Below are 24,263 nucleotides of genomic sequence, written 5' to 3'. Positions count from 1 at the left end.
TTTCTCTTCAACAACTAATTTTTATTTTTAAATAATAAAATTATATGTCTTGTAAATTAATATTTATTTTTACAGATAATGACCACTGTGAATATCACTTAAATCTGCAACTATTTTTTTTTTATTAACTTTATTTTTTGCATTACAGAGGCAATACTTTTAGGGATAAGATAGATATTCTAATTCAACATGAATCTTCTTAAGTCCTAAAAACTTAACAAAGGAATTGTGTTAGGAATCTTTGGGGTGCAAGACATAAAAATCCAACTCAACTGACTTAGGCCAAAGGAGATTTTATTGGGAGGATATCACAGTATTTTCATGTGGGATTCAGGGCTGGGATTTTATGCAGCTCAACCCCAGGGACAAGGAAAATTGGCTCTTTCCCTCACTTTTGTGCACTCTGGTTCAGTTTCAACCTCCTTCACTAGAGCTGGCACTTTCTCACATGGTGGTCACCAGCAGCCTCCAAGCCCCCCACCCCATGGCCTCTACCATCAGGCAATACTCATCCACTTCTTTTGTTTTACTTCAAAAGCCCCTAGGACAAGCTGATCAATCTGCCTTGATCTGAGTGACTCTATCCAGGGAGGTAGGGCATCTGTGTTGACAGACTCTACCCTAAGGGTATGGTTAGAATCTAGGTGGACATAATTATCAAATAAAAAAGAGGCAGGGGAAGATACTGAGAGCTAACTGGACAGACAAACCAAGAATAATCAAGTAAAACAAAAACTTGCATGGATTCTAAAAGTTCAGGTAATGACAGAAAGTTGAGGTGGCACAAGACAGAATGCTAGAAATTGGCCTTAGGCATTCTTCAATATATTTTTCTTGCATTTCTATTTCCCAGTCAAAACTATGAATATATAACTTTTAAACTTGATAACACACCATTTTCTCTCTCCTTTCTCTCAAAGCGGCGGAATTGTTTTGGAGTCGTGTTACTTTTCGGGTTCAGATCTTCAAGTGTGCATATTCTTCTTCCAGGGTCACAACGTTCTCCTCAGGGCTTTGAGATTCGGATACAATTTACAGTTCATACCCTTTTTCAACTGCGACATTTTCGTGTTTAAATCCAGGAAAGTTCTGGCCAGCTGGTGGTTTTGGAAATGCATTTCCAGCTAAAAGTTAGAAAAAGAATAAGGATTTTTATTAGCCTGAGATAACGGATCAAATGAAACTGCTTTCTGCACAGGAAAAATAAGGACTTTGTAGGAAAGGAAAATAAGATATCAAGAAAGATGTATTTCTCATCTTATTCTCCATTTCTGACTGTTTGGCCTGGCTATAAAACTGACTTTCTATGCGACAAGGTAAAATCCAGATATACAAATAGCTTTTGAAATGGCCTTGAAATGAAAACAAAAATAGCTGACGCACAAAGCTGTCCATATGAAAAATTCCTGTGCACGGAAGGCTGTTTTCAAGCAATGGCGTGTGATCTGCAATGAAATCATTTATCTTTATGAGCTTTCTGAGCCACAGGATAGCTGCCCAGGGCCACCTGAGCTCTCAGGACCTGGGCCCATTTACTTGGGTACTTGTCATTTCAAGTTTTTAGGATTTTAAATGGTCACCCTGCCGAGCAAAACCATTTAACGACACCTTAGAGGCACATGTGCAGTTATATGTACTTATATAATCTAACAATTTTCACTCTAGAGTGAAATCTGTTATACAGCAAGACTGATTTATACCCTCCTCCAGTGGGGGTTTATGAAGGTCCTCATGTATTAAAAAATAAATCTCTAGGGCAGTTTACCTATAAGACTGCCCAACAAAGCTTAGTCCAACATAATCTTTATTTTGTGGTTGAAAACTAATAATTAAATGTTTGCAAATTTCTTCAATTAGGGCCTTGTTTAATACAGGAGGACCCTGTTCTCGGCTTAAAACCCTCAGCAACTCACCAACAGAACCACCCCAGGACAAACCAGCGTGGTAAAAAGCAAATACTGGTCTCCCCCACCCCAATTTGCAAAGTAAAATCATTGGATAAAAATTTTTTTCAGTTTCCTCTGCCACGGTTTTTTGTTTTGTTTTGTTTTTTTATTCTTCAGCACCTGGAACCACTTTTCTGATAGCGAGAGAATTCGCAAAGGACAAAGTAAATGAACATACAGCACGCTAAGAGTAACACAGTGAGCCACACAGAAAGTCCCTGCCCCTTGTCTCCAGGGAGCCTCAGTTCTCCAGTACCGCACAGGTGCTCTCCAGTCCTGCCCTAGTCTTCTAGCTTCATTTCCCGCACTTGTCTCCACACCAGCCCCCACTGCAGCTGGTCAGAAGTGCACCTTATGCACATACATAATTTGCCTACAATTTTAGGTATATGGAACTCTCAAAATTCAGACCCTAGAAATCAATGCATCCTAAGAAGACCAAACAACAAATAATAGCATAACTGACAAATAGCAACATGTCTCTAAATTAACTGAACCTGTTCACCATTGTTCCTTACACAAATACCACCCTAACACATGACACATGGACATATGCGTATGGTTGTGTGTGGATTCCTACAGAAATCTGGTAACAGCCTTTTATCAGAAACTGCTTCTTCTAGTGGTGATGGTGTTAAGGTAAAGCAACCAGACCCTTTTGCCTCTTCCTCATGACCAGTCATACACCTTGGTGAAATGGTTGATCAAGATGTTGACCACGGTCTAGAACCCAAGAACAGAATATCTGTGTATGTGTGAAAATTGCTGGCTTCTTTCTGGAAAAAAAAAAAAAAACCTTGATCTTTCATACCTGTGTATTTGTCATTCTGGGTTTTGTTTTTGTTTTTGTTTTCTTGGTACCGTTTCCAAGGTCTATAATAATTACGATAATAAAGAGGCGCCTGGGTGGCTCAGTAGGTTGAGCGTCAGACTTAGGCTCAGGTCATGATCTCGCAGTTCGTGAGTTCGAGCCCTGTGACGGGCTCTGTGCTGACAGCTCGGAGCCTGGAGCCTGCTTCCGATTCTGTGCCTCCCTCTATCTTCCCCTTTCCCGCTCTTACTCTGTGTCTCTCAAAAAATGAATAAACGTTAAAAAAAATTTTAAAAATAATAATTATAATAATAAGAGCTGCTGAATAGTGCCTATGTTCTAGATGCTTATATAACATTATCATATAATCCTAATGGCAGTCCAATGAGGTTATTATCTCTATTTTATATACAAGTAAACTGAAACCCAAAGTTGCTCATTACCATTCCTGAAGTCCTAGACCCAGTAGGAACTAGAAGAGCATGTAAATGTTAATGCTGGGATTTGAACCCTCATCTGTTTGGAATTTTATTCTCCACCTCCTCCCCACCCCACAGGGAGCTTTCCATATGGCAGAAAAATATAGAACAAGTTGGAGGGGTTGGTCACTGGGGTCTTGGGTGTGTCTCTAGTAGACTCAGCCCCGGGCAGGTGCCATCACCCCGGGTCCCGAAGGCCCTCCTCGCTCCAGGCTGCCGCTGGGAGGTGGGTGCGTGAGCACCGAGTCCGGACGGGAGCCGGGGGCCTGCGCCAGAAGACCGACGGCCAGTGCCCAGCTCCACCTCGCTGCGCGCTCTCATCTCTTCCTCTCCGGGAAAAGCTCCCCGCGGCCTCTCAAGTCCTCAAATGGACCACAAGGCTCTGGTGCCCGAGGGGAGGAGAAAGGCGACGGTGTCGCCGAGAGCCGGTAGCACACGCGCGCTCTCACCAGCTCGGCTTGCAGCCCGGCCCGGGCGCTCTAGACGCTCGGGTCTCTGCTCCTCCTGCGCCTCCGCTTCCGCCTCCGCCGGGGGGCGCCGGGAGCCCCCTCGCGGCACAGCCAGCTGGAAGGCGCCCGCCAGCCGCCGCCTGAGGTCTTCCGGCAGCCGGCATGGGGGCGACGGAGGCCTCCTCCTGGCCGTCCGTGCGCTTGCTGCCCCCGGGGGAGCCGCGCGTCGGGCAAGGGCCTCGGGGCCAAAGCCCAACACTGACTGGGACTCCGTGGGGTCCCCGGGAAGTCGCTTCTCTGCGGCTGCCGGAGTCCCCGGGGCCCATTCCAGAGGCGGCGGGGCCCATTCCAGGCATGTATTGCTAACCGTTGGTTTCCAAGTGCGAGAATTAGGGCGGGTGAGGGCGGGGACGGGGGTAACTAACAGAGCCGACGGGACCGCTGGCAAGTGGGACGCCGCTGTCGCTCAGCCGCTTGGAGGCGCTTCCTTTCTCCCAGACTCATCTCTGGCCTTCCTCCCATTTTAGCGGCAATCGGAGGAGGTGGTTCCCCGTAACTCCGCGAAGAGGTTGCAACTGGATCACTTCTTGCTCCTTGGAGTGTCTAAGAGGAAGACTTGTATCTCTCCAGGTAGGTGGAAGTTGAGGTACAGACGGAAGGTTTGGGACCAAACGTAGAATATCTTGCCACAAAGTCTGCCCCAGTTGCCTTGATTACTGAATACTCCATTCCTGTAAAATATGTTTTTCTGACTTTTCTCCTGTCGGTTAGGCACTGTGGCCTGGTGTTGGGGGTTTAAAGTCTAATTAGGCCCGTAACCTCTCCACAGGTGTTGCTCACAGTCTGGGAAGTTGTCTCTCTGAGTTAGTAAGAATAGCCTTTCCACGTGCCCAACAGTGCAGAAAGCACTTGATATTCAGAAACTCTGTGCTCCTTTTTATATTTGACTTTCTGCCGCTTTCATGAAGTTTATGAAGGGGCTGAAATGAACCATGAAAATTCCTCTTACCCCAACATGTGTTGTCTCATAGTTCCCAATTCAATGTAATCATGTGCTAGTATGACTTGTATGTCCTCTTTCAATGAGCATAATCAACTGCCTCATTTTGATCTAATGGAGAATTTCTAAAAAGAAACAATCCAAACCTTTGTGTTTTCACGAACACAGTCCCCCCCACTCCCCTCCAAAAAATGTGGCAGAGATGTTCATACAGTACTCTTATCTTACTCATTTGTTCAGTAAAGATCTACAAGTCCCCTGCCACAATCTAGGTTCGTGGTAGGCATTGAAGGCAATAAGAACTATTTTTTATTAGTGCTTACGATGTGCCAGGCACTTCTCATGTACTCATTTATTCTTCACAACGGTCCTGTGAGGGAGATACTGTTAGTTTCTGCATTTTACAGATGAGGCATCTAAGGCAGAGGTTAAGCTGTGTGCCAAAGATCGCAATGCTGGTTAAATGGTCTAGTGGGGATTTGCACCTAGGAAGGCTGCTTTGTGCTGTAAACCACCAGACCACACCTAAATATGCACACTGCCTCAAGAGGGAAAAGTAGTTGCTCAATTTATATGTTGCATGAGGTGTTCAAACTGCCTATGCTCATAAAATTCAGCTCTACTAAAATGGTTTAAGGCTTTGACTAGGTAAGGAGGAATTCAGATTACCAAATTAGCCTCTGAGGCTAATTTGCCAAATTCAACATCTTAACAATAGTTTACAATCTAAGCACAAATACCTATCATTGTATGTTGTTTCATAAAGATTCTCTAGAAATATTCGAAGATGGGTTCTAGTGATGGAGATTGTAAAAATCCTTAAGGTTTGTGAGGAACCGACAGAGTATATAAATTTAGGGTATTTTTGTTTGGTGGGTTTTTTGTTTGTTATGGTGATAGGAGGTGGGGCTTGAAAATAAGCACTGGTCAATGTACAGTATAAATGTTTAAAATGAGTTTTCTGCCATGATTTTTCACTTCTGTTTCCAGATCATTTACTTCAACAAGAACTTCAGGTAAGTTTGACTTACTTCAACAGCAAACGGGGCCTATTTGTTCAGTGTTAAGTATTGTACCATGAATAAGACACAGATTTTACCCTCCAGAAGCTAAAACCTGGAGGAGCAAATTCATTTATTCATTCTGCAATATTTAATCAATGTCTAATTATATACCAGACATTATACAAGGTGCTCAGGCTGGAAAGGTAAACCAGAAAGACAAAATGGTATTTTAAAATAGACTGGAGTTATCAAAAATTAATAATTTCCTTCCATAGATTGATTTTTTCAGCTACAGTGTATCTTGAATTTTACAATTTTTTTTGGTAGAAGTGAATTGAAGCATTGGTGAATTAGAGTGACTATAACATGTAGAGACATTTTAGTTAGGAAATGTAGTTATCCGTTGCTGTATTACAAATCACCCCCAAATTTATTGGCTTAAAACAACAATAAATGTTTATTATGTCTCACATTTTCTGTGAGAAGAATTTGAAAAAAGCTAAGGTTATGATCTGAGATTTTCATAGCATGGTAGTCAAATGTCACCAAAACTGTGGTCATTTGAAGCTGGATGTGATTGGGGTTGGTGGATGATCTACGTGGAAGATGTATCACTCACATGGCAGGCATTGGTGCTGATGGTGAGCAGGTGACCTCATTCCTCTCCTTGGGAACCCTTTCCCAGAACTGCTTGAGTGTCCTCATACTATGGTGCCCACCCTCCCTTAGAACAAGACAGAGAGATCAAGAATAAGCCAGATAGAAGCTCTTTGTTTCCTGAACTACATTTTTATGACTAGTCCCTAGAAGTTACACAGATTCACTTCCACCACTGTTTATTCTGTTTATTAGAATAAAGTCTTTAAGTCTGGACTACATTCAAATGGAGGGAAATTAGGCTCCACCTTTTCAAGTGTCTCAAAAACTTTGCAGATATATTTTTAATTTTCCATGGGAAAAATATATGCAAACGATTCAAATGACTGCTGACTGCCTGTTAGAAAAATTGAAAGGTAGAAGATATTAGGACAATATTTTTTAAATTTAGAAAGGAAAAATTTGGGCCACCTGGGTGACTCAGTTGGTTGAGCATCCAACTCTTGATTTTAGCTCAGGTCATGATCCCAGGGTCATGGGATCGAGCCCTGTCTTGGGCTTAATGCTGAGTGTGGAGCCTGCTTAAGATTCTCTCTCTCTCTCTCTCTCTCTCTTTCTTTCTCTCCCCCCCTCCCTCCCTCTCCCCTCCCCCTCCCTCTCTCCCTCCACCCCCCCCACCCCTCTCCCCTGCTCATGCTCGCTCTCTCTCTCTCTCTCTCTCTCTCAAAAGAAAAAGAAGGGGCGCCTGGGTGACTCAGTTGATTAAGCATCCGACTTCGGCTCAGGTCATGATCTTGCAGTTTGTGAGTTCGAGCCCCACATTGGGCTCTGTGCTGTACAGCTCAGAACCTGGAGCCTGGTTCCAATTCTGTGTCTCCCTCTCTCTACCCCTCCCCTGTTCATGCTCTGTCTCTTAATAATAAATGTTAAAAAAAAAATTTTTAAAGAAAAAAGGAAAGATTTAACAGATATTTTTATATCCAGCAAAAATATCCTTCAAAGGCAAAATAAACATGTTTTGATGTAGCAGAAAACTAAGAAAATTTCTTACCAGTCTAACTGAAGGAAACACCCCAGGCTGAAGTAAAATGATAAGAGAGGAAAACTTAGACCTTTACAAAGGAATGAGAATCATAAGAAATTATAAATGTCTGTGTATATATATAAATGACTTTCATTCCTGTTTTTCAAAAAATATATGACTTTACACCCAACGTGGGGCTCAGACTTATGACCCCAAGATCAAGGGTCACATGTTCCATCAATTGAGCTAGCCAGCCAAATTATGAAAACAGCCCATGTCCATCAATTGCTGAATGGATAAAGAAGATGTGAGATAGATTAGATATAGATATAGATATAGATATAGATATAGATATAGATATAGATATTATGGATATAGATATGGATATAGATCTCTCTATATGTGTGTATGTATGTGTGTCTATATATGTATGTATATATGTATCTATATACATATATATACCTACACACACATATATATGTGTATATATATATATATATATATATATATATATATATATATATATACACACACACAATGGAATATTACTCAGCCATAAAAAAGAATGAAATCTTACCATTTGCAATGAAGTAGACAGAGCTAGAGAGAACTAAGTGAAATAAGTCAGTGAGAGAAAGACAAATACCATGATTTCACTCGTATGTGGAATTTAAGAAACAAAACAATGGGCAAGGGGAAAACAAGAGGGAAGGGGGCAAACAAAGAAATAGGCTCTTAATTATAAAGAACAAACCGATGGTTACCTCTTGAGGATAAATGGAGCTATGTATTTTATGTGAAGTGGTATGGTATTGATCCTATGTGCATTGTAAAACATTAAGAGCATATATTTTATAGTCTAGAGCAACCACCAAAAAATAGTGCAAAGAGTTACAGCTAAAATACTGATAGAATGGGTATCTGTGTAGAAAATTTAAAAAAATCAACAGAAAAACTTCTGGAACTAAGAAGCAGTTACATCAAGTTGGCAGGATACAAGTAGAATATACAAAAGTTAATCACTTTCCTATATACCAGCAGTGAACAAGTGGAATTTGAAATGTAAAGCACACATTACCACTTACATTAGCACCAAAAAAAAAAAAAAAAAGAGAGAGAGAGAGAGAGAAATACTTAGGTATAAATCTAACAAAATATGTACAAGATCTATATCAGAAAAACTACAAAACTGAAAAAATGAAACTTAGCTAAATAAATGGAGAGATATTCCATGTTCCTGGACAGGAATACTCAATATTGACAAGATGCCAGTTCTTCGAACTTTATCTATAGATTCAATGCAATACCAAACAAAATCTCAGCAAATTATTTTGTGCATTCCAACAAACTGGTTCTAAGTTTATACAGAATTTCAGAATACCCAGAATAGCCAACATAATATTAAAGGAGAAGAGCATAATTTGAAGACTTATACTACCTGACTATAAGACTTAATATAAAGCTACAGTAATCAAAAGAGTGTGGTATTGACAAAAGAATGGACATATAGATCAGTGGGACAGAACAGAGAGCCCATAAATACATCCACATAAATACAGGCAGCTCATTTTTGACAAAAGAGGAAAGACAACACAATGGAGAAAATGCAGTCTTTTCAATAAATAGTCCTGGAACAACTGGACATCCATATGCCAAAAAGAAGAAAAAAAAGAATCTAGACCTAGACTTACAACCTTCACAAAAATTAATTCAAAATGGATCATAGACCTAAGAGGAAAGACAACACAATGGAGAAAATGCAGTCTTTTCAATAAATAGTCATGGAACAACTGGACTTCCATATGCCAAAAAGAAGAAAAAAAAGAATCTAGACCTAGACTTACAACCTTCACAAAAATTAATTCAAAATGAATCATAGTCCTAAATGTAAAATGCAAACTATACTACTTTTAGAAGATAAAAGAAAATTTAGATGACTTTGGATATAGTGATGACTTTTTAGATATAATATCAAAGGCACAATCCATAAAAGAAATACTAACCTGAACTTCATTAAAATTAAAGAAACTTCTGCTTTGTGAAACACACTATCAAGAAAATGAGAAGACAAGCCAAAGACTGGGAGAAAATATTTGCAAAATATGTATCTGATAAAAGTCTGTGATCCAAAATATGCAAATCACTCTTAAAATTCAACAATAAGAAAATAACCCAGTTAAAAAGTGGGTAAAAGACCTGGACACCTCATCAAAGATACACAGAAAACAAGCATATAAGAAGATGCTCATTGCATGTCATTATGGAATTGCAAATTAAAACAATTGAGATATCAATATCCACTGATTAGAATGGCCAAAATCAAAAACACTGACAACACCAAATGCTGGGAAGCATGTGGTACAATAGGCACCTTCATTCATTGATGCTGGGAATGCAAAATGGTAAAGCCACTTTGGAAAATAGTTTGGCAATTTCTTACAAAAGTGAGTGTACTGTTACCAAATAATCCACCAATAATGCTCCTTAGTATTTGTATGAAGAAGTTAAAAATACATCCACACAAAAACCTGAACATAAATGTTTTTAGCAGCTTTCTTCATAATTGCCAATATTTGCAAACAGCCAAGATATCCTATAGTAGGTAGATGGACAAATTGTGGTACACTCAGGTAATGGAATTCTAAAAAGAAATGAGCTATCATTTCTTTTTATTCAGCTAAAAAGAAATGAGCTATCAAGCCATGAAAAGACATAGAGGAACCTTAAATGCATATTGCTAATTGAAAGAACCCAATCTGAAAAGGGTGTATACTGTATAATTCCAATTCTATAACATTCTGGAAAAGGCAAAATTATGGAGACAGTAAACAGATCAGTGGTTGCAGGAGTTGGAGGGGGAGGGATGACTAGGCAGAGCATATTGACTTTTAGGGCAGTGAAACTATTCTGTATGATACTTCAATGGTGGATGCATGTCATTATACCTTTGTCAAAATTCATAGAATGTGTAACATCAAGAGTGAACCCTAATGTAAACTATGGGTTTTGGGTGATAATGATGTGTCAGTATAAGTTCATCAGTTGTAACAAATGTACCATTTTGGTGAAAGATGTTGATAGTGGGGAGTTTATGTAGCTGGAGAGAGACAGGAGTACTGGACACTCTTGTACTTTTGGCTTAATTTGTCTGTGAATCTAAAACTGCTCTAAAAATAAAGTCTGTTTTTTTAAGCCATTAGGTAAACTAAAATGGTTTTCTAAAAACATTAAATTAATCCAAAATGAGGTAGGAAATGGGATACACAGAATCAAAACAGAAAGGGAACAAACATAAAACAAGTAAAATGATCTAAATTAGATCATATCAAAAATTACATTAAATATTAATGTACTAAATATTCCAACTAAAAGGTAGAGATGACAAAAGCAAGAAACAAATATATTCTTCCTAAAAGAGATGCAGTTTGTTTTTAATTACTTTTTTTACAGGGGAGATGCACTTTAGATACAAAGATACAACTTCTGTGTCTTGTAAAGATAGAGTAACATGAACTAGATTTATCCTCAATTCTGAACAACCAAGAAACACAAAATATATGATAGAACAGACTTTATGACACTGGATATCAGGCAAAGAAGGACAGTGGTCCCTGAAGGAAGTTTTTGTGAGCATCCTTCTGAGCCTTGCTTACTGATTCCTCTCATCTTTGAGTTTTTTATATTTAGAATGTTTTCATGTTTTCTCCTTGTACCTCTTCTCTTGTCTTTCTCTCCTCACTGCATAGTGACTTCATCTTGTTTTATGGCTTTTATTACTATCTATGTGGTATGCCAACATCTCAAACTTTTATCTTTAGGTCAGATATCTCTTCTAACTCTATCTTTACCCTTGGATTTTCAGCTTAATATATCTCACTCTTAAATCTTGATTCCCCACATCCCTTATATATATTCTAATTTCAGTCCCCCATCCCCATAGAATGGAAATTCAATTCTGTCAGTTACTCAGAATACAAAATTTGGAATCACCCACAATTTGCTTCTCCCTCTTTCACCCTACATGCAATTTATCAACATGGCTGTACTTTATGAAAGATCCAAAATCAAAGAGTGTCTAACTGCTACCATTCTAGACTAATCTTCCCACTCCCTGTTATCTAGACTATTGACATAGGGTCTTACCCTGCATAATTGCCCTTATTTTTCTTCCCTACATTGTTCACCTTGAAGAAGATCATGCCACCTCATTCAAAATCTTCAGTGTGTTCCCATCTTAGAATAAAGTCCAATGTTCTGCCATAGCCTACAAGGTTCTTCCTAATTCATCCCATATGGCATTTCTTCCATTTCTCTGATCTCATCTCCTTCTTCTCTTTCCTTCACTTACTCCACCCCAGCCACCTGGTCTCTATGCTGTTCTCATCTCAGTGCTTTTGAATTTGTTGTTCCTTTTGCCTAGAATTCTCTTTTCCCAGTTATGTGGATGGCTAATTCCCTTACTGTGTTCAGGTCTGTGCTCAAATATTGCCTCATCAGAGAGGCTTTCCCTGATCTAGTGTATATACATGCCTCCATTTTCGTCATTCTTTGTGTCTTTATCCTGCTTTTTCTCTCTTAACACACCAACTGTCATATATTTGTTTCCTATGCTGTTGTTTATTTTCTCCTAATAGAACATAATCTCCATGAGAACAAATATTTTCTTGTTAACTATATCCCCCATGCCTAAAATGGTACCTACAGTTAATAGGCACTACATAAAATTTTGTTAAGTGAATGAAAAAGAGAGAAGGAAAGAGAAAGAAAACAGCAGAATAGTGGGAAAGGAGGAAGGGGAAACAGAGAAGGAGGAAGGCACTGACTAGGCTAGCACCTGAAGCAAACATGTGTAAGTTAATGAAATTTTCCACAGTGAGTCCAAAATGGTAAGTCAGGCTTGCTTGAAAGAGTACAGTATCTTCTAATGAAAAGAAAAAGAACTGGCCTTGAAGCATATTTTATCAGTGTACTTGTATAAAGTGGATCACATGATTCATTGAGAGGTCATGACATCAACTCCAAATGCAACAAGCTGTCAGTCTCTGAACTCAGCAGTCTCAGCCAACTTTCGGAAATCATGTAATATCTGGAATTATGTGGTCTCTATGTCTCTTTTTCATTTTTGCTTCTTAAGGACAGTTTCTGGATCTTCATCACCTTTTCGTCCTCTCTAGAAACTAGCACAATGTTAGCATAAAAGATACACGTAAATATTGGTTAAACTGATTGATACAGCAGGGGCAATTAACATTCATAGAGCATTTCTTAAGCATTAGATAGATGTGGACACAGATACAAGTACGGATGCAGATATATATGTGTATACACACACACACACACACACACACACACAAATATAGATGTAGCATACAGATGCCCTACAGATATGGCACAGATACAGGTAGGTATACAATTCATTTAATCACAAAAATTCTGTGTTAGATTGTTTTGTTTGTTTTGTTTTGTTTTGTTTTCAGATGGAAACCTGAGGTTCAAAGAAAGTAAGAAACTTGCCGAAGGTCACATAGTAGGCAGGGAAACAGCTGAGGTAGGATTTGACTCCAGATCCAGGTGGCTCCAAGGGTTATGCTCTTTCCCTTATACCACATCAAGCCTTAAAACTCAGCTAAAGGAGGTTGAAAGTTAAATTTTGTTTATTCCTATTACCTAGACCAATCTTCCTTAGCTCCCTTCCTAATTCATGCAGAACAGCAGCCAAACAAAAACCTGAAACTCCTTACACAAAAGCCCAATTGTCTCTCTGCATCTTCTTACATAAATTCATTTAATATCTACCTTTGTTGCAACTCATTTCTTATCTTTTTTTCCTGCCTGTTCACCTTTCCCTAGGAAACCTAGTCCCCAGTTCTTTTATGTGTTCTTTTTTTTTTAATTTTTTTTTAACGTTTATTTATTTTTGAGACAGAGAGAGATAGAGCATGAACGGGGGAGGGTCAGAGAGAGGGAGACACAGAATCCGAAACAGGCTCCAGGCTCTGAGCTGTCAGTACAGAGCCCGACGCGGGGCTCAAACTCAGGGACCGCGAGATCATGACCTTAGCCAAAGTCGGCCGTTCAACCGACTGAGCCACCCAGGCACCCCTTTTATGTGTTCTTTAGCTGTGCCTTAGGAACCTTAGATCTAATTCCACTTCTTTGCCTCGTCTTCAACCATCCCTTGACAATTATTCTTTTGAGCAATGGGCCCTATGTTTTCCAACTGCAAACAGAATGCCTCTGAGTGCTCTGTGCAAAAAGAAAAAAAAAATATTTCTCTAGGCATTAGAGAGAGGAAATTTTCCTTATAAGGCTTAAAACAAATACTTGTAATTTTTTCAGTGAACAGTTTAGTGGCTTGAGCCATTTGAAGTGTTTGGGGAACACAGTCATGTTGTCTTGCGGCTGGCAAAAATTCCTTATTGGTTATGGAATGTCCAAAATGTAGTCATTGTCTTTCTAGGACAGTTTTCCAGAACTCTGAAGTCAAAATGCTGGTTTCAAATCCCAGTTTCACATGTTGCTAGCCACGTGACTTTGTATAAGCTGTCTGGGTTGATTTGTTCACAAGTAAAATGAGAATAATCTTTTCTTTCTCACTTGGTTGCTGAGTAGATTAAAGTACCCAAGAGTTCACTGAACCAAATAGGACCTTTATAAATGTGGTTCTTCCATCTGACATAAGGGATGTGAGTGGGGTTCTTGCCATGGGCACATGTTTCTGAACATTGCATCAATGAACATCACAATACTATGTGATCTAAAAGATCCAGGAGAATTGGTGTTAGGATTACAAGGGAAACTGAATGAGGTCTGACCTACAACAGTGAAATTGAGTTGGACAATGCCCATTCCAGTGGGTTGGATGACCATTTTAAATTGTCAGTGATCATATAGGACACATTTAATCATGCCCATCGCATCTTGTAACTGTATGGTAAGTTGTGTTACTGTTCAAGATATTCTCTGTGTCTTATGGCAGGAAGATTATTTCTCCACTCCACTGGCCTCAAGCTTGGTCACAGGATTTGCTTAACTCAGTAAACTGTGAGCAGAAGGGACATATGCAGCTTCCCAGTGACATCTTTGGTGCCATCACACAATCCGCCTTTTCTTTTCCTTCAGTGTCTTAAGGCAGGCAGCTCCTTCATCCTGGGTCCTGAAATGAAGATAGCATCAAGCAGAGTGGAAGCTGGCCTGTCATGAATATATAGCTTGATTGAGAAATAAACATATGTAGTAATTCAAGGAGGTTAGGATGTTTGCTTTCTTGAAAGCCCTGGTATCAGTTTCTCTTTTTGATTTATTTCCTTTTCTGAAAGTAGTATGCAAAAGTAAGCATCCAGAAGACTGAGTTTTATCTAATAAATAGAAGTTTTACTGAATAGTTTCTGTAGAGATGCACAGAAGCTTATTTGCCTCAAACAAGAAAAATCTAGTTCTTGTAAGGTACAAAGCATTTCTAGTATCTGTCCAAATACATTTGCTCTTTTATTAGATGAATTTAAATGACTTATGAAAGTCATGTATGAAATATAGATAACAGTAACTTTTTTATTGACAGAGAATATATTAAAGCTCATATTCAGGATACTGTATAATTTTAGACTGTCAGTTTATAGTCTGAAAAGAATATCACAACTTCATTTCTATAGCAAGTATAAAAAGAGATATGTTTCTTTTAATATAGCATTGGCTGTTTATCTTCTCTTCATGCTCTGTATCTTGAAGACATTTCAATTACAGCCTTTTTCTAAGATTCAACTAAACATGACACCAGAAAATCATAGAAACTAGAAAACTTATGGCACTTTTCTGTAGGGCCTTTTGTGTACTGTGACATTCAAGAGTTTTGAGACATAGAATAAATGTCAAATTTGTCCAAACAGCTTTAATAAATATATTTTAGAATAAGATATACAAGTTAACTATTTTCTTTGGCAATGTCAATTCTAAGAATAGTTATTAGTACTCAAGAAGCAATATCTGCTGGAAAACATTGCTACCTCATTTTAAGATTTAATTTTCTTTTCAGTAAAATCAAAATATTATGGAATCATCATAAACGTTTGTTGAACTGTACTTAGTGCAATGCACCATTCAAAGAATACCCAAGCAAGGAAGTATGTTAACAAATGTATTCCTTTTGTAACTGATGACACAACTTGATTGAAATGGTGATAACTGACAGAAATGGTTTTAGTATTGGAGGTAGGCAGCCTTTAAAATGGTCTCTTGGAATGGGATGTTATTTCTAAGATTAGATTTACAAAAAGAGTGAATTTTATCTCCTTGCTTGCTTGTTCTGAAGAAAGCCAGCTGTTGTACAGTGAGCTGATCTATGGAGAGGCCCATGTAGCAAGGAATAGAGGGAGGCCCCTGGTCAGGAGCCACTGAGAAACGGAAGTCTTCAATCCAGTAGCCATGAGGGACTGAATCTTGGCACAACCATGTGCATGAGCTTGAACGACAATCCTCCCCCAGTCAAGCCCCCAAATGACACTGTAGCTCCACCCAACACCTTGACTGCATCCTTACAAGAGAATACGAAATCCCTGAACACAGAAATTTCAAGATAATAAATATTTATGATTTTAAGCTTGTAAAGTTTAACTTCTTTAATTAAAAACAAACTTTATTGAGATGTGACTGACATGCAAAAAATTGAACATATTTAATGTGTACAACTTGATGAGTTTGGACTTAAGTATACGCTCATGAGACCATCACCACAATCTATGCCATAAACATATCCATCACCTCCAAAAATTTACTCCTTTCCTCTTGTATTATTTGTGATAAGAACACTTAACGTATGATCTACTCTCATCCAAATTTTAAGTGGCTGTATGCTGTACAGTGGATCTTGAGGATTTATTCATCTTATATAAAGGAAACGGTATGCCATATACCCCATTGCCCACTCCTCTAGCCCCTGAACACCACCATTCTGCTCTCTGTTTTTGAGTTTGACTATTTTAGGTTCCTCATATAAGTGGTATTATGTAGAATATGTCCTTCTATCTCCGGTTTATTTCACTTAGCATGATGTCTTCCAGGTTCATCTTTGGTAGGTTCATCTGTGTTGTCACAAATGGCAGGATTTTCTTCTCATGGCTAAATAATATTCCTGTGTGTGTGTGTGTGTGTGTGTGTGTGTGTGTGTGTGTGTGTACACTACATTTTTTTTTATCCATCTATCTATTAATGGGTGTAAAGGTTGCTACCATGTCTTGGCTATTGTGAATAATTGCTGCAGTGAACATGGGAGTGCAGATATCACTTTCAGAGCCTGATTTAACTTCCTTTGTGTACATACCCAGAAGCGGGATTGCCAGATCATAATGTAGTTCTATTTTTAATTTTTTGAGGAACCTCCATTACTGTTTTTCCATAATGGCTATAACAATTTACATACCCACCAACAGTGTACAAGGGTTCCCTTTTTGCCACACTCCTGCCAACACTTGTTATCTTTGTTTTTGTTTTGATAATAGCCATCTTAACATGTGTGAAGTTTTCTCTCATTGTGGTTTTGGTTTGTATTTCCCTGAGGATTAGTGATGTTGAGCACCTTTTCATATTCTTGTTGGTCATTTGAATGTCTTCTTTGAAGAAATGTCTATTCACTTCCTTTGTTTATTTTTTAATTAGGCTATTTTGGCTTTTGCTGTTGAGTTGTATGAGTTCCTTATATTTTTTCAATATTAATCCTCTGTCAGATGTGTAGTTTGCAAATATTTTCTCTGATTCCATAGGTTGTCTTTATATAGTGTTGATTGTTTTCTTTGCTGTGCAGAAGCTTTTCAGTTTGATGTAATCCCTTTGTCTATTTTTGGTTTTCTTGCCAATGTTTCCGGTGTAATATCCAAGAAATCATTGCCAAGACCAATGTCAAGAAGCTTTGCCCCTATGTTTTCTTCTATGAGTTTTGTGGTTTCAGGTCTAACACTTAAGTCTTTAATCTATTTTGAATTAACTCTTGTGTATGGTGTAAAATAAGGGTCCAATTTTATTCTTTCACATGTAGATACCCAGTTTTCCCAACACCATTTATTGAAGAAACTATCCTTTCTCCATTATGCATTCTTGGCACCCTTGTTGAAGACAAGTTGTTAATTATCTACATGTTTATTTCTAAGCTCTCTATCCGTTCCATCAATCTATATGTCTGTTTTTATATCAGTACCATGCTGTTTTGATTATGTAGCTTTATAATATGTTTTGATATCAGGAAGTATGCCTCCAGCTTTGTTGTTCTTGCTCAAAATTGCTTTCGTTATTTTGGGTCTGTTGTGATTTAACATGAATGTTAGGATTTTTTTTCTTTTTCTCTAAAAAATGCTGTTGAGATTTTTTTTAATTCTAGTTAGTTAACATACATATAATATTCGTTTCAAGTGTACAATATAGTGACTTCAGCACTTCCATAAAACACCTTGTGCTCTTCACACGGCAAGTGCTCTCCTTAATCCCCATCACCTATCTTAGCCATCCCCCACCCAGCTTCCTTCTGGTAATCATCAGTTTGTTCTCTATAGTTGAGAGTCTGTTTTTTGGTTTGCCTCCCTCTCTTTTTCCCCCCCTTTGTTTTGTTTCTTAAACTCCACATATGAGTGAAATAATATGGAATTTGTTTTTCTCTGACTTATTTCACTTAGCATAATACTTTCTAGCTCTATCCATGTTGTTGCAAATGGCAAGATTTCATTCTTTTTTATGACTGAATAATATTCCATTATATACACATACATACCACATCTTCTTTATCCGTGCATCAGTTGATGGACATTTGGGCTCTGTCCACAATTTGGCTATGGTAGATAATACTGCTATAAACATCAGGATGCATGTATCCCTTTGAATTAGCATTTTTGTATTCTTTTGGTGAATACCTAAGAGTGCAATTGCCAGATGGTAAATTAGCTCTATTTTTAACTTTTTGAGGAAACTCTGTACTGTTTTTCCAGAGCGGCTGTACCAGTTTGCATTCCACCAACAGTACAAGAGGATTCCCTTTCTCCACATCCCCACCAGCACTTATTGTTTCTTGTATTGTTGATTTTATACATTCTGACAGGTGTGAAGTGATATCTCATTGTAGTTTTGATTTGTATTTGCCTGATGATGAGTGATGTTGATCATCTTTTCATGTGTCTGTTAGCCATCTCTATGTCTTCTTTAGAAAAATGTCTATTCATGCCCACTTTTAATTGCATTATTTGTTTTTTGAGTGTTGAGTTTTATAAGTTCTTTATGTATTTTGGATACTAACTTTATTGGATATGTCATCTGCAAATATCTTCTCTCCTTCCATAGACTGCCTTTTAGTTTTATTTATTGTCTCTTTTGCTGTGCAGAAGCTTTTTACCTTAATGAGGTCCCAATAGTTTATTTTTGCTTTTGTTTCCCTTGCCTCCAGAGAGGCACCTAGAAAGAAGCTGCTACAACCAATGTCAAAGAGTTTACTGCCTGTGTTATCCTCTAAGATTTTTATGGTTTGAATTGAAGTCTCACACTTAGGTCTCTCAACTATTTTGAATTTATTTTTGTGTGTGGTATAAGAAAGTGGTCCAATTTCATTCTTTTGCATGTTGCTTGCTTTCTAGTTTTCCCAAAACTGTTTGTTGAAGAGGCTATTTTTTCCCATTAGAGACTCTTGCTTGCTTTGTTGAAGATTAATTGACCATATACTTGTGGGTGCCATTGGGATTTTGATAAAGATTGCATTGAGTCTATACATCATTTTAGGTTATATGGACTTTTTTAACATACTGATTCTTCCAGTCCATAAACAAAGAATGTCTTCCCATTTATGTCTGTGTTCTTTAATATTTTCATCAGTGTTTTATACTTTTCAGTATACAGATATTTTACCTCCTTCATTTAGTTTATTGCTAAGTATTTTTTTATGGTATTGTAAATGGGAGTGTCTTCCAAATTTCTTTTTCAGATAGATCATTGTTACTGTATAGAAATGCAACTGATCTTTGTATGTTGATTTTGTATCCTGAAACTTTGCTGAATTCATTTATTAATTCAAATAGTATTTTGTGTGTTTGTGGAGTCTTTAGAGTTTTCTACATATAAGGTCATGTCATATGCAAACAGATAATTTTACTTGTTCCTTTCCAGTTTGGATAATTTTCTTTCTTTTTCTCACGTAGTATCTCTGGCTAGGACTTCCAGTATGATGTTGAATAGAAGTGGTGAGAGTGGGCATCCCTGCCCGGTTCCATATTCTATAGGGAAGTGATCAGCTTTTCACCACTGAGTATCATGTTAGCTGTGGGCTTTTATATATGGCCTTTATTATGTTTAGGAAAGTTCTTCCTATACTTGATTTGTTGAGAGCTTTTATCATGGAAAGGTTTTAAATTTTGTCAGGTTTTATCTGTATCTATTGAAATGATCATGTAATTTTTATGCTTCATTCTATCAATGTGGTATACCATATTGATTGATTTGCATATATTGAACCATCCATGCTTCCCAGGGATAAATCTACTTGGCCATGGTATATAATCCTTTTAGTTTGCTCTTTAATTCCCCTTGCTAATATTGTGTTGAGGATTTTTGTATCCATGTTCATCAGAGATATTCATCTGTAATTTTCTTTTCACGTGGTATCTTTGTCTTGGTTTGACATCAGTGTGATTCTGAACTCATAAAATGAGTTTGGAAGTGTTCCTTTCTATATTTTGTAAGAGTTTAAGAAGGATTGGTATTCTTTAAACATTTAATAGAATTCATCTGTAAAGCCATATGATCCTGGGCTTTTCTTTGTTGGGATGATTTTGATTACTAATTCAATCTCCATATTCATTATTGGTCTGTTTTGGTTTTCTATTTCTTCTTGATTCAGTCTTGGCAGGTTGTATGTTTCTAGGAATATATCTATTTCTCCTAGGTTGTCCAGTTTTCTGGCATATAATTCATATTTGCTTATGATCTTTTTTTTATATCTGTGATATTGGTTATGCAGTTTCTTCTTCCATTTCTGGTTAATTTATTTGAGTCTTCTCTAATTTTTTCTCATTTTAGCTAAGGATGTGTTGAATTTATCTTCTAAAGAAAGTAAATCTTAGTTTTGTTGATTTTTTTCTATTCTCTTTCATTTTTCTGCTTTAATCCTTATTATTTCCTTCTTTATGTTAAATTTGGGCTTGATTTGTTCTTTTTTTAGTTTGTAGGGGTAAAAATTTAGGTTATTTCAATCTTCTTTTTTAAGGTAGGCATTTATCATTATCAAATTCCTTCTTAGAACTTATTTTGCTACATTTCCCAAGTTTGTATATGTTGTGTTGAGATATTTTCTCATTTCCTTTTTGATTTCTTCTTTGACCCATTGGATATTCAATAATATGTTAATTTATATGTGTTTCTGAGTTTTTCCAGTTTCATATTGTTTTTTAATTCTAGTTTCAATCCATTTTGGTCATAAAAGATGCTTGGAATTATTTCAGTATTCTTAAATTTGTTAAGTCTTGTCTTATAATCTAGCATGTGATCTATTCTAAAGAATGTTCCATGTGAGCTTAAGAAGAATATATATTTAGAATGTTTCCTCTATATCAGTGAGCTCCATTTGGTTTGTTTTGTTCAGTTCTATTGCTATTGTTATATTCCTGTCTATTTCTCCCTTCAGATATGTCAGTATTTGCTTTAAGTATTTAGGTGCTCTAATGTTAGATTTATACATATCTATAACTGTTACATGTTCCTTTTGAACTGACTCTATTATCATTGACTGATGACCTCTTTGTCTTTTGTGACAGGTTTTGACTTAAAGTCTATTTTATCTGATATAAGTATAACCATTCCTGCTCTATTTTGGTTATCCTTTGTATGGAATATCTTTTTCCATCCCTATACTTTCAGCATATGTGTTCTTAAACCTAGAGTGAGTCTTGTAGACTTCATATAATTGAATCTTATTTTTTCATCCCTTCAGCCATTATTTATCTTTTGATTGGTGACATAGAAAGTAATTATTGATTGGTAAGAACTTACTATTGTGATTTTATCCATTGTTTTTTGTCTGTTTTGTAGTTCTTTTGTTCTCTTTCCCTCTTGCTGTCTTCTTTTATGATGTGATTATTTTTATTGTGCTATACTTTGATTTTTTTTCTCATCTTTTTTACGTCTATATAGGTTTTTTTATTTGTGGTTATCATAAGCCTTGCAAAAACCTTTTGGTTGTTATAACAATCTATCTTAAGCTGATAACAACTTCAATTGTGTACAAAAAGTGCTACATTTTATTCCCAACCCATGTATGTTATTGATGTCATAATTTACTTTTTGTATTGTGTATCTATTAACAAATTGTTTGTGCTTATAGTTGTTAATATTTTGGTATTTTTAACTCTTACATTAATGTTAAAAGTGATTTACACACCACTATTACATTATTCTCTGTTTGCCTATATATTTACCAGTACAATTTATAATTTCATAAGGTTTCATGTTGTTGTTTAACAACTTTGTTTCAACTTGAAGAACTCATTTTATTACCTCTTCTAAGGCAAGTCTTGTGGTGATGAACCTGTTCAGTTTTTGTTTGCCTAGGAAAGTTTTTACCACTCCTTTAGTTTTAAAAGAGAGTTTTGTTGGATATAACAATTCATTTCTTTCAGCATTTTGAATGTATCATTCCATTTTTTCCTGGCCTGTAAGGTTTCTGCTGAGAAATCTACTTATAGTCTTATGGGGATTCCTTTGTATCTGACTAGTAATTTTCCCCTGGCTGCTTTCAAAATTCTCTTTGTCTTCAACTTCTGACAGTTTTGCTATAATGTTTCTCATTATAGACCTCTTTAGGTTCAACCTATTTGGAACCTTTGTGCTTCATCAATACAAATGACTATTTCCCTCCTCAGATTTTGTGATTTTCAGCCATTACTGTTTAAAATAAGCTTTCTGTCCCTTTCTCTTCACCTCTGGGAATCCCATGATAGGTATCTTTGTTTTTTTGATGTTGTCCTATAAGTTGTATAGGCTTTCTTTACTCTTTTTTATTCTTTTTTCCTTTGTGCTTCTGACTGGATAATTTCAAATAACTTGTTTTGAGTTTGCTGTTTCTTATGATTGATCCAGTTTGCCATTGAAGATATTTATTGCATTTTTTCCATTCAATCTTTGTATTGTTCGGCTCCAGAATTTTGTTTTTTATGCTGTCTGTATCTTTGCTGAACTTCTCATTTTGTTCATGTATTAATTTCCTGTTTTTATTTATCTGTTTTTTCTTGTAGCTTACTGCGCTCCTATAAGAATTTATTTTGAGAGTCACTTGGGTGGCTCAGTTGATTAAGCATCTGACTCTTGATTTCATTCAAAAGAAATCAATTTGAGAGAGAGAGCGCACACACGAGTGTAAGTGGAGAGGGGCAGGGAGAGAGGGAGAGAGAGTATCCAAGCAGACTCAGTGCTGTCAGGATAGAGCCAGACATGGGGCTTGATTTCATGACCATGAGATCATGACTTGAGCCAAAGTCCAGTTGGATGCTTAACCAACTAAGCCACACAGGTGCCCTGAGAAATTAATTTTTGAAGTCTTCTCCTGCCTTTATATTTCTTCTTTCCTAGCCAGAACCCCGTGGTAAATTTGTTTCTCTAACTCATATCAGCACCATCTAGCGTTCTATACTCTGGGTCTTCTGCCAGCCCGACCCTGTCAGTCCTAACCCTAATTTAATCTATTTGTCCATTGTCTTCACTCCTGTTCCTAAGCAGTCGAGTACTGCCATGTGCCCATGTTCATCATAAATACATGATTCCCAGCCTCAGCTGTCTTTTCCATATTGTTCAATAATCCTTTAATTCACTCCATTTTGGCCATCTCAAATCCCTCACAAAAACTATTCTGGACTCTGAACACCACTCACCTTCTCTTTCTGCCTCCATTCCAATCATCCTACATATAAACTTTTTTTTAATTTTTTTTTTAACATTTATTTATTTTTTTGGGAAAGAGAGCACAAGTGGGGGAGGGACAGAGAGAGAGGGAGACACAGAATCTGAAGCAGGCTCAAATCAAAAAGATTTGATTGCTAGAGTTCCAATAGACATTTCGGGACCATGATATTCCTTTGAGGATAGGAACCACACTCAGTATCAGAACACCGAAGGCATCCTATTCCCAAAAACATTGTGGAGTCGTAACATCTGCCCAGGACTGTTCAATTTTAACAACAGATATATGCTACATTACTTGTATTATAAAAATAATAGGGATGAAGAAAAAGAGAAGCCAATCACAATCCGTTCTATAAGTCCCTGGGATTTCTTTACACAGAGTTCTACCTCAGTAATATTGGAGGTAGCTTGTAAAGAATGCTTATGCAGTAGTCTGAATGCATCAGTGTACTGCATTAAAATAGAGTCTAAAAGTTCAGATTCATTGTTTTGACATTTGATTGTCATTTCTCCTTAGGGCTTAAATGTTATATAGAGACATAAAATGTAAAATATTAAGCTATTCATTATCCTGTATTTTTCCTTGCTTCTAGAATTGGTCCCAAATTTACATCTTTTAAATAGTTATGTTCCAGAAACTTGGCAGCTATATGCTGCAAGACTGCCTTTCCATTGAATCACTTCTCTTTGGCATAGACACCAATATAAACAATAGGAGAGGTTTACCTGACTTGGAAAACTCAGCCAAAGTACTGTGGGGTTGGTAGGAAATGTATGTAAATGCATCCTTTGTGGACTATTGGTAAATGCAGGAAGCCAGTAGAAATCTTCAGTCATATCAATGCCAAGCATACAATGGATCCATTGTTTAATCCAAACACAGACACCCACAATGTTTATATGAATTTTTTTAAGAATACGAAGTATACTCTGTATGTCCATCTGCACAAGAATATTTTCATAATGCTCCTTTACCATTAATCAAAAGGAGTTGGGGAACCCCAACACCTGAGATTCTCTTCTTAAACCTCTGAATAG

At 37.2% G+C, this 24,263-nt stretch overlaps 1 protein-coding gene and 1 long non-coding RNA gene across 2 annotated transcripts in view; one reads left to right on the top strand and one right to left on the bottom strand.

The window, feature by feature from the left end:
• Positions 1 to 238: 238 nt before the first annotated feature.
• Positions 239 to 4,031, bottom strand: AARD (alanine and arginine rich domain containing protein). Its single transcript, XM_042924178.1, is given in 5 exon segments — positions 239 to 1,046; positions 1,049 to 1,124; positions 3,686 to 3,728; positions 3,730 to 3,842; positions 3,844 to 4,031. Coding segments are annotated over 5 exon segments (489 nt in total). The 5' UTR covers positions 4,012 to 4,031; the 3' UTR covers positions 239 to 957.
• Positions 4,032 to 4,218: 187 nt separating this feature from the next.
• Positions 4,219 to 24,263, top strand: part of LOC122210922 — a 56,143-nt gene continuing 36,098 nt past the window's right edge. The window contains exons 1-2 of the long non-coding RNA XR_006198376.1: positions 4,219 to 4,315; positions 5,676 to 5,701. This is a non-coding gene — a long non-coding RNA (uncharacterized LOC122210922). The remainder of the gene's footprint in view (positions 4,316 to 5,675; positions 5,702 to 24,263) is intronic.

Source organism: Panthera leo, chromosome F2 (genome assembly GCF_018350215.1).
Source record: "Panthera leo isolate Ple1 chromosome F2, P.leo_Ple1_pat1.1, whole genome shotgun sequence".
NCBI classification, from domain to species: domain Eukaryota; kingdom Metazoa; phylum Chordata; class Mammalia; order Carnivora; family Felidae; genus Panthera; species Panthera leo.
This window is presented reverse-complemented; position numbering and strand designations above follow the sequence as displayed.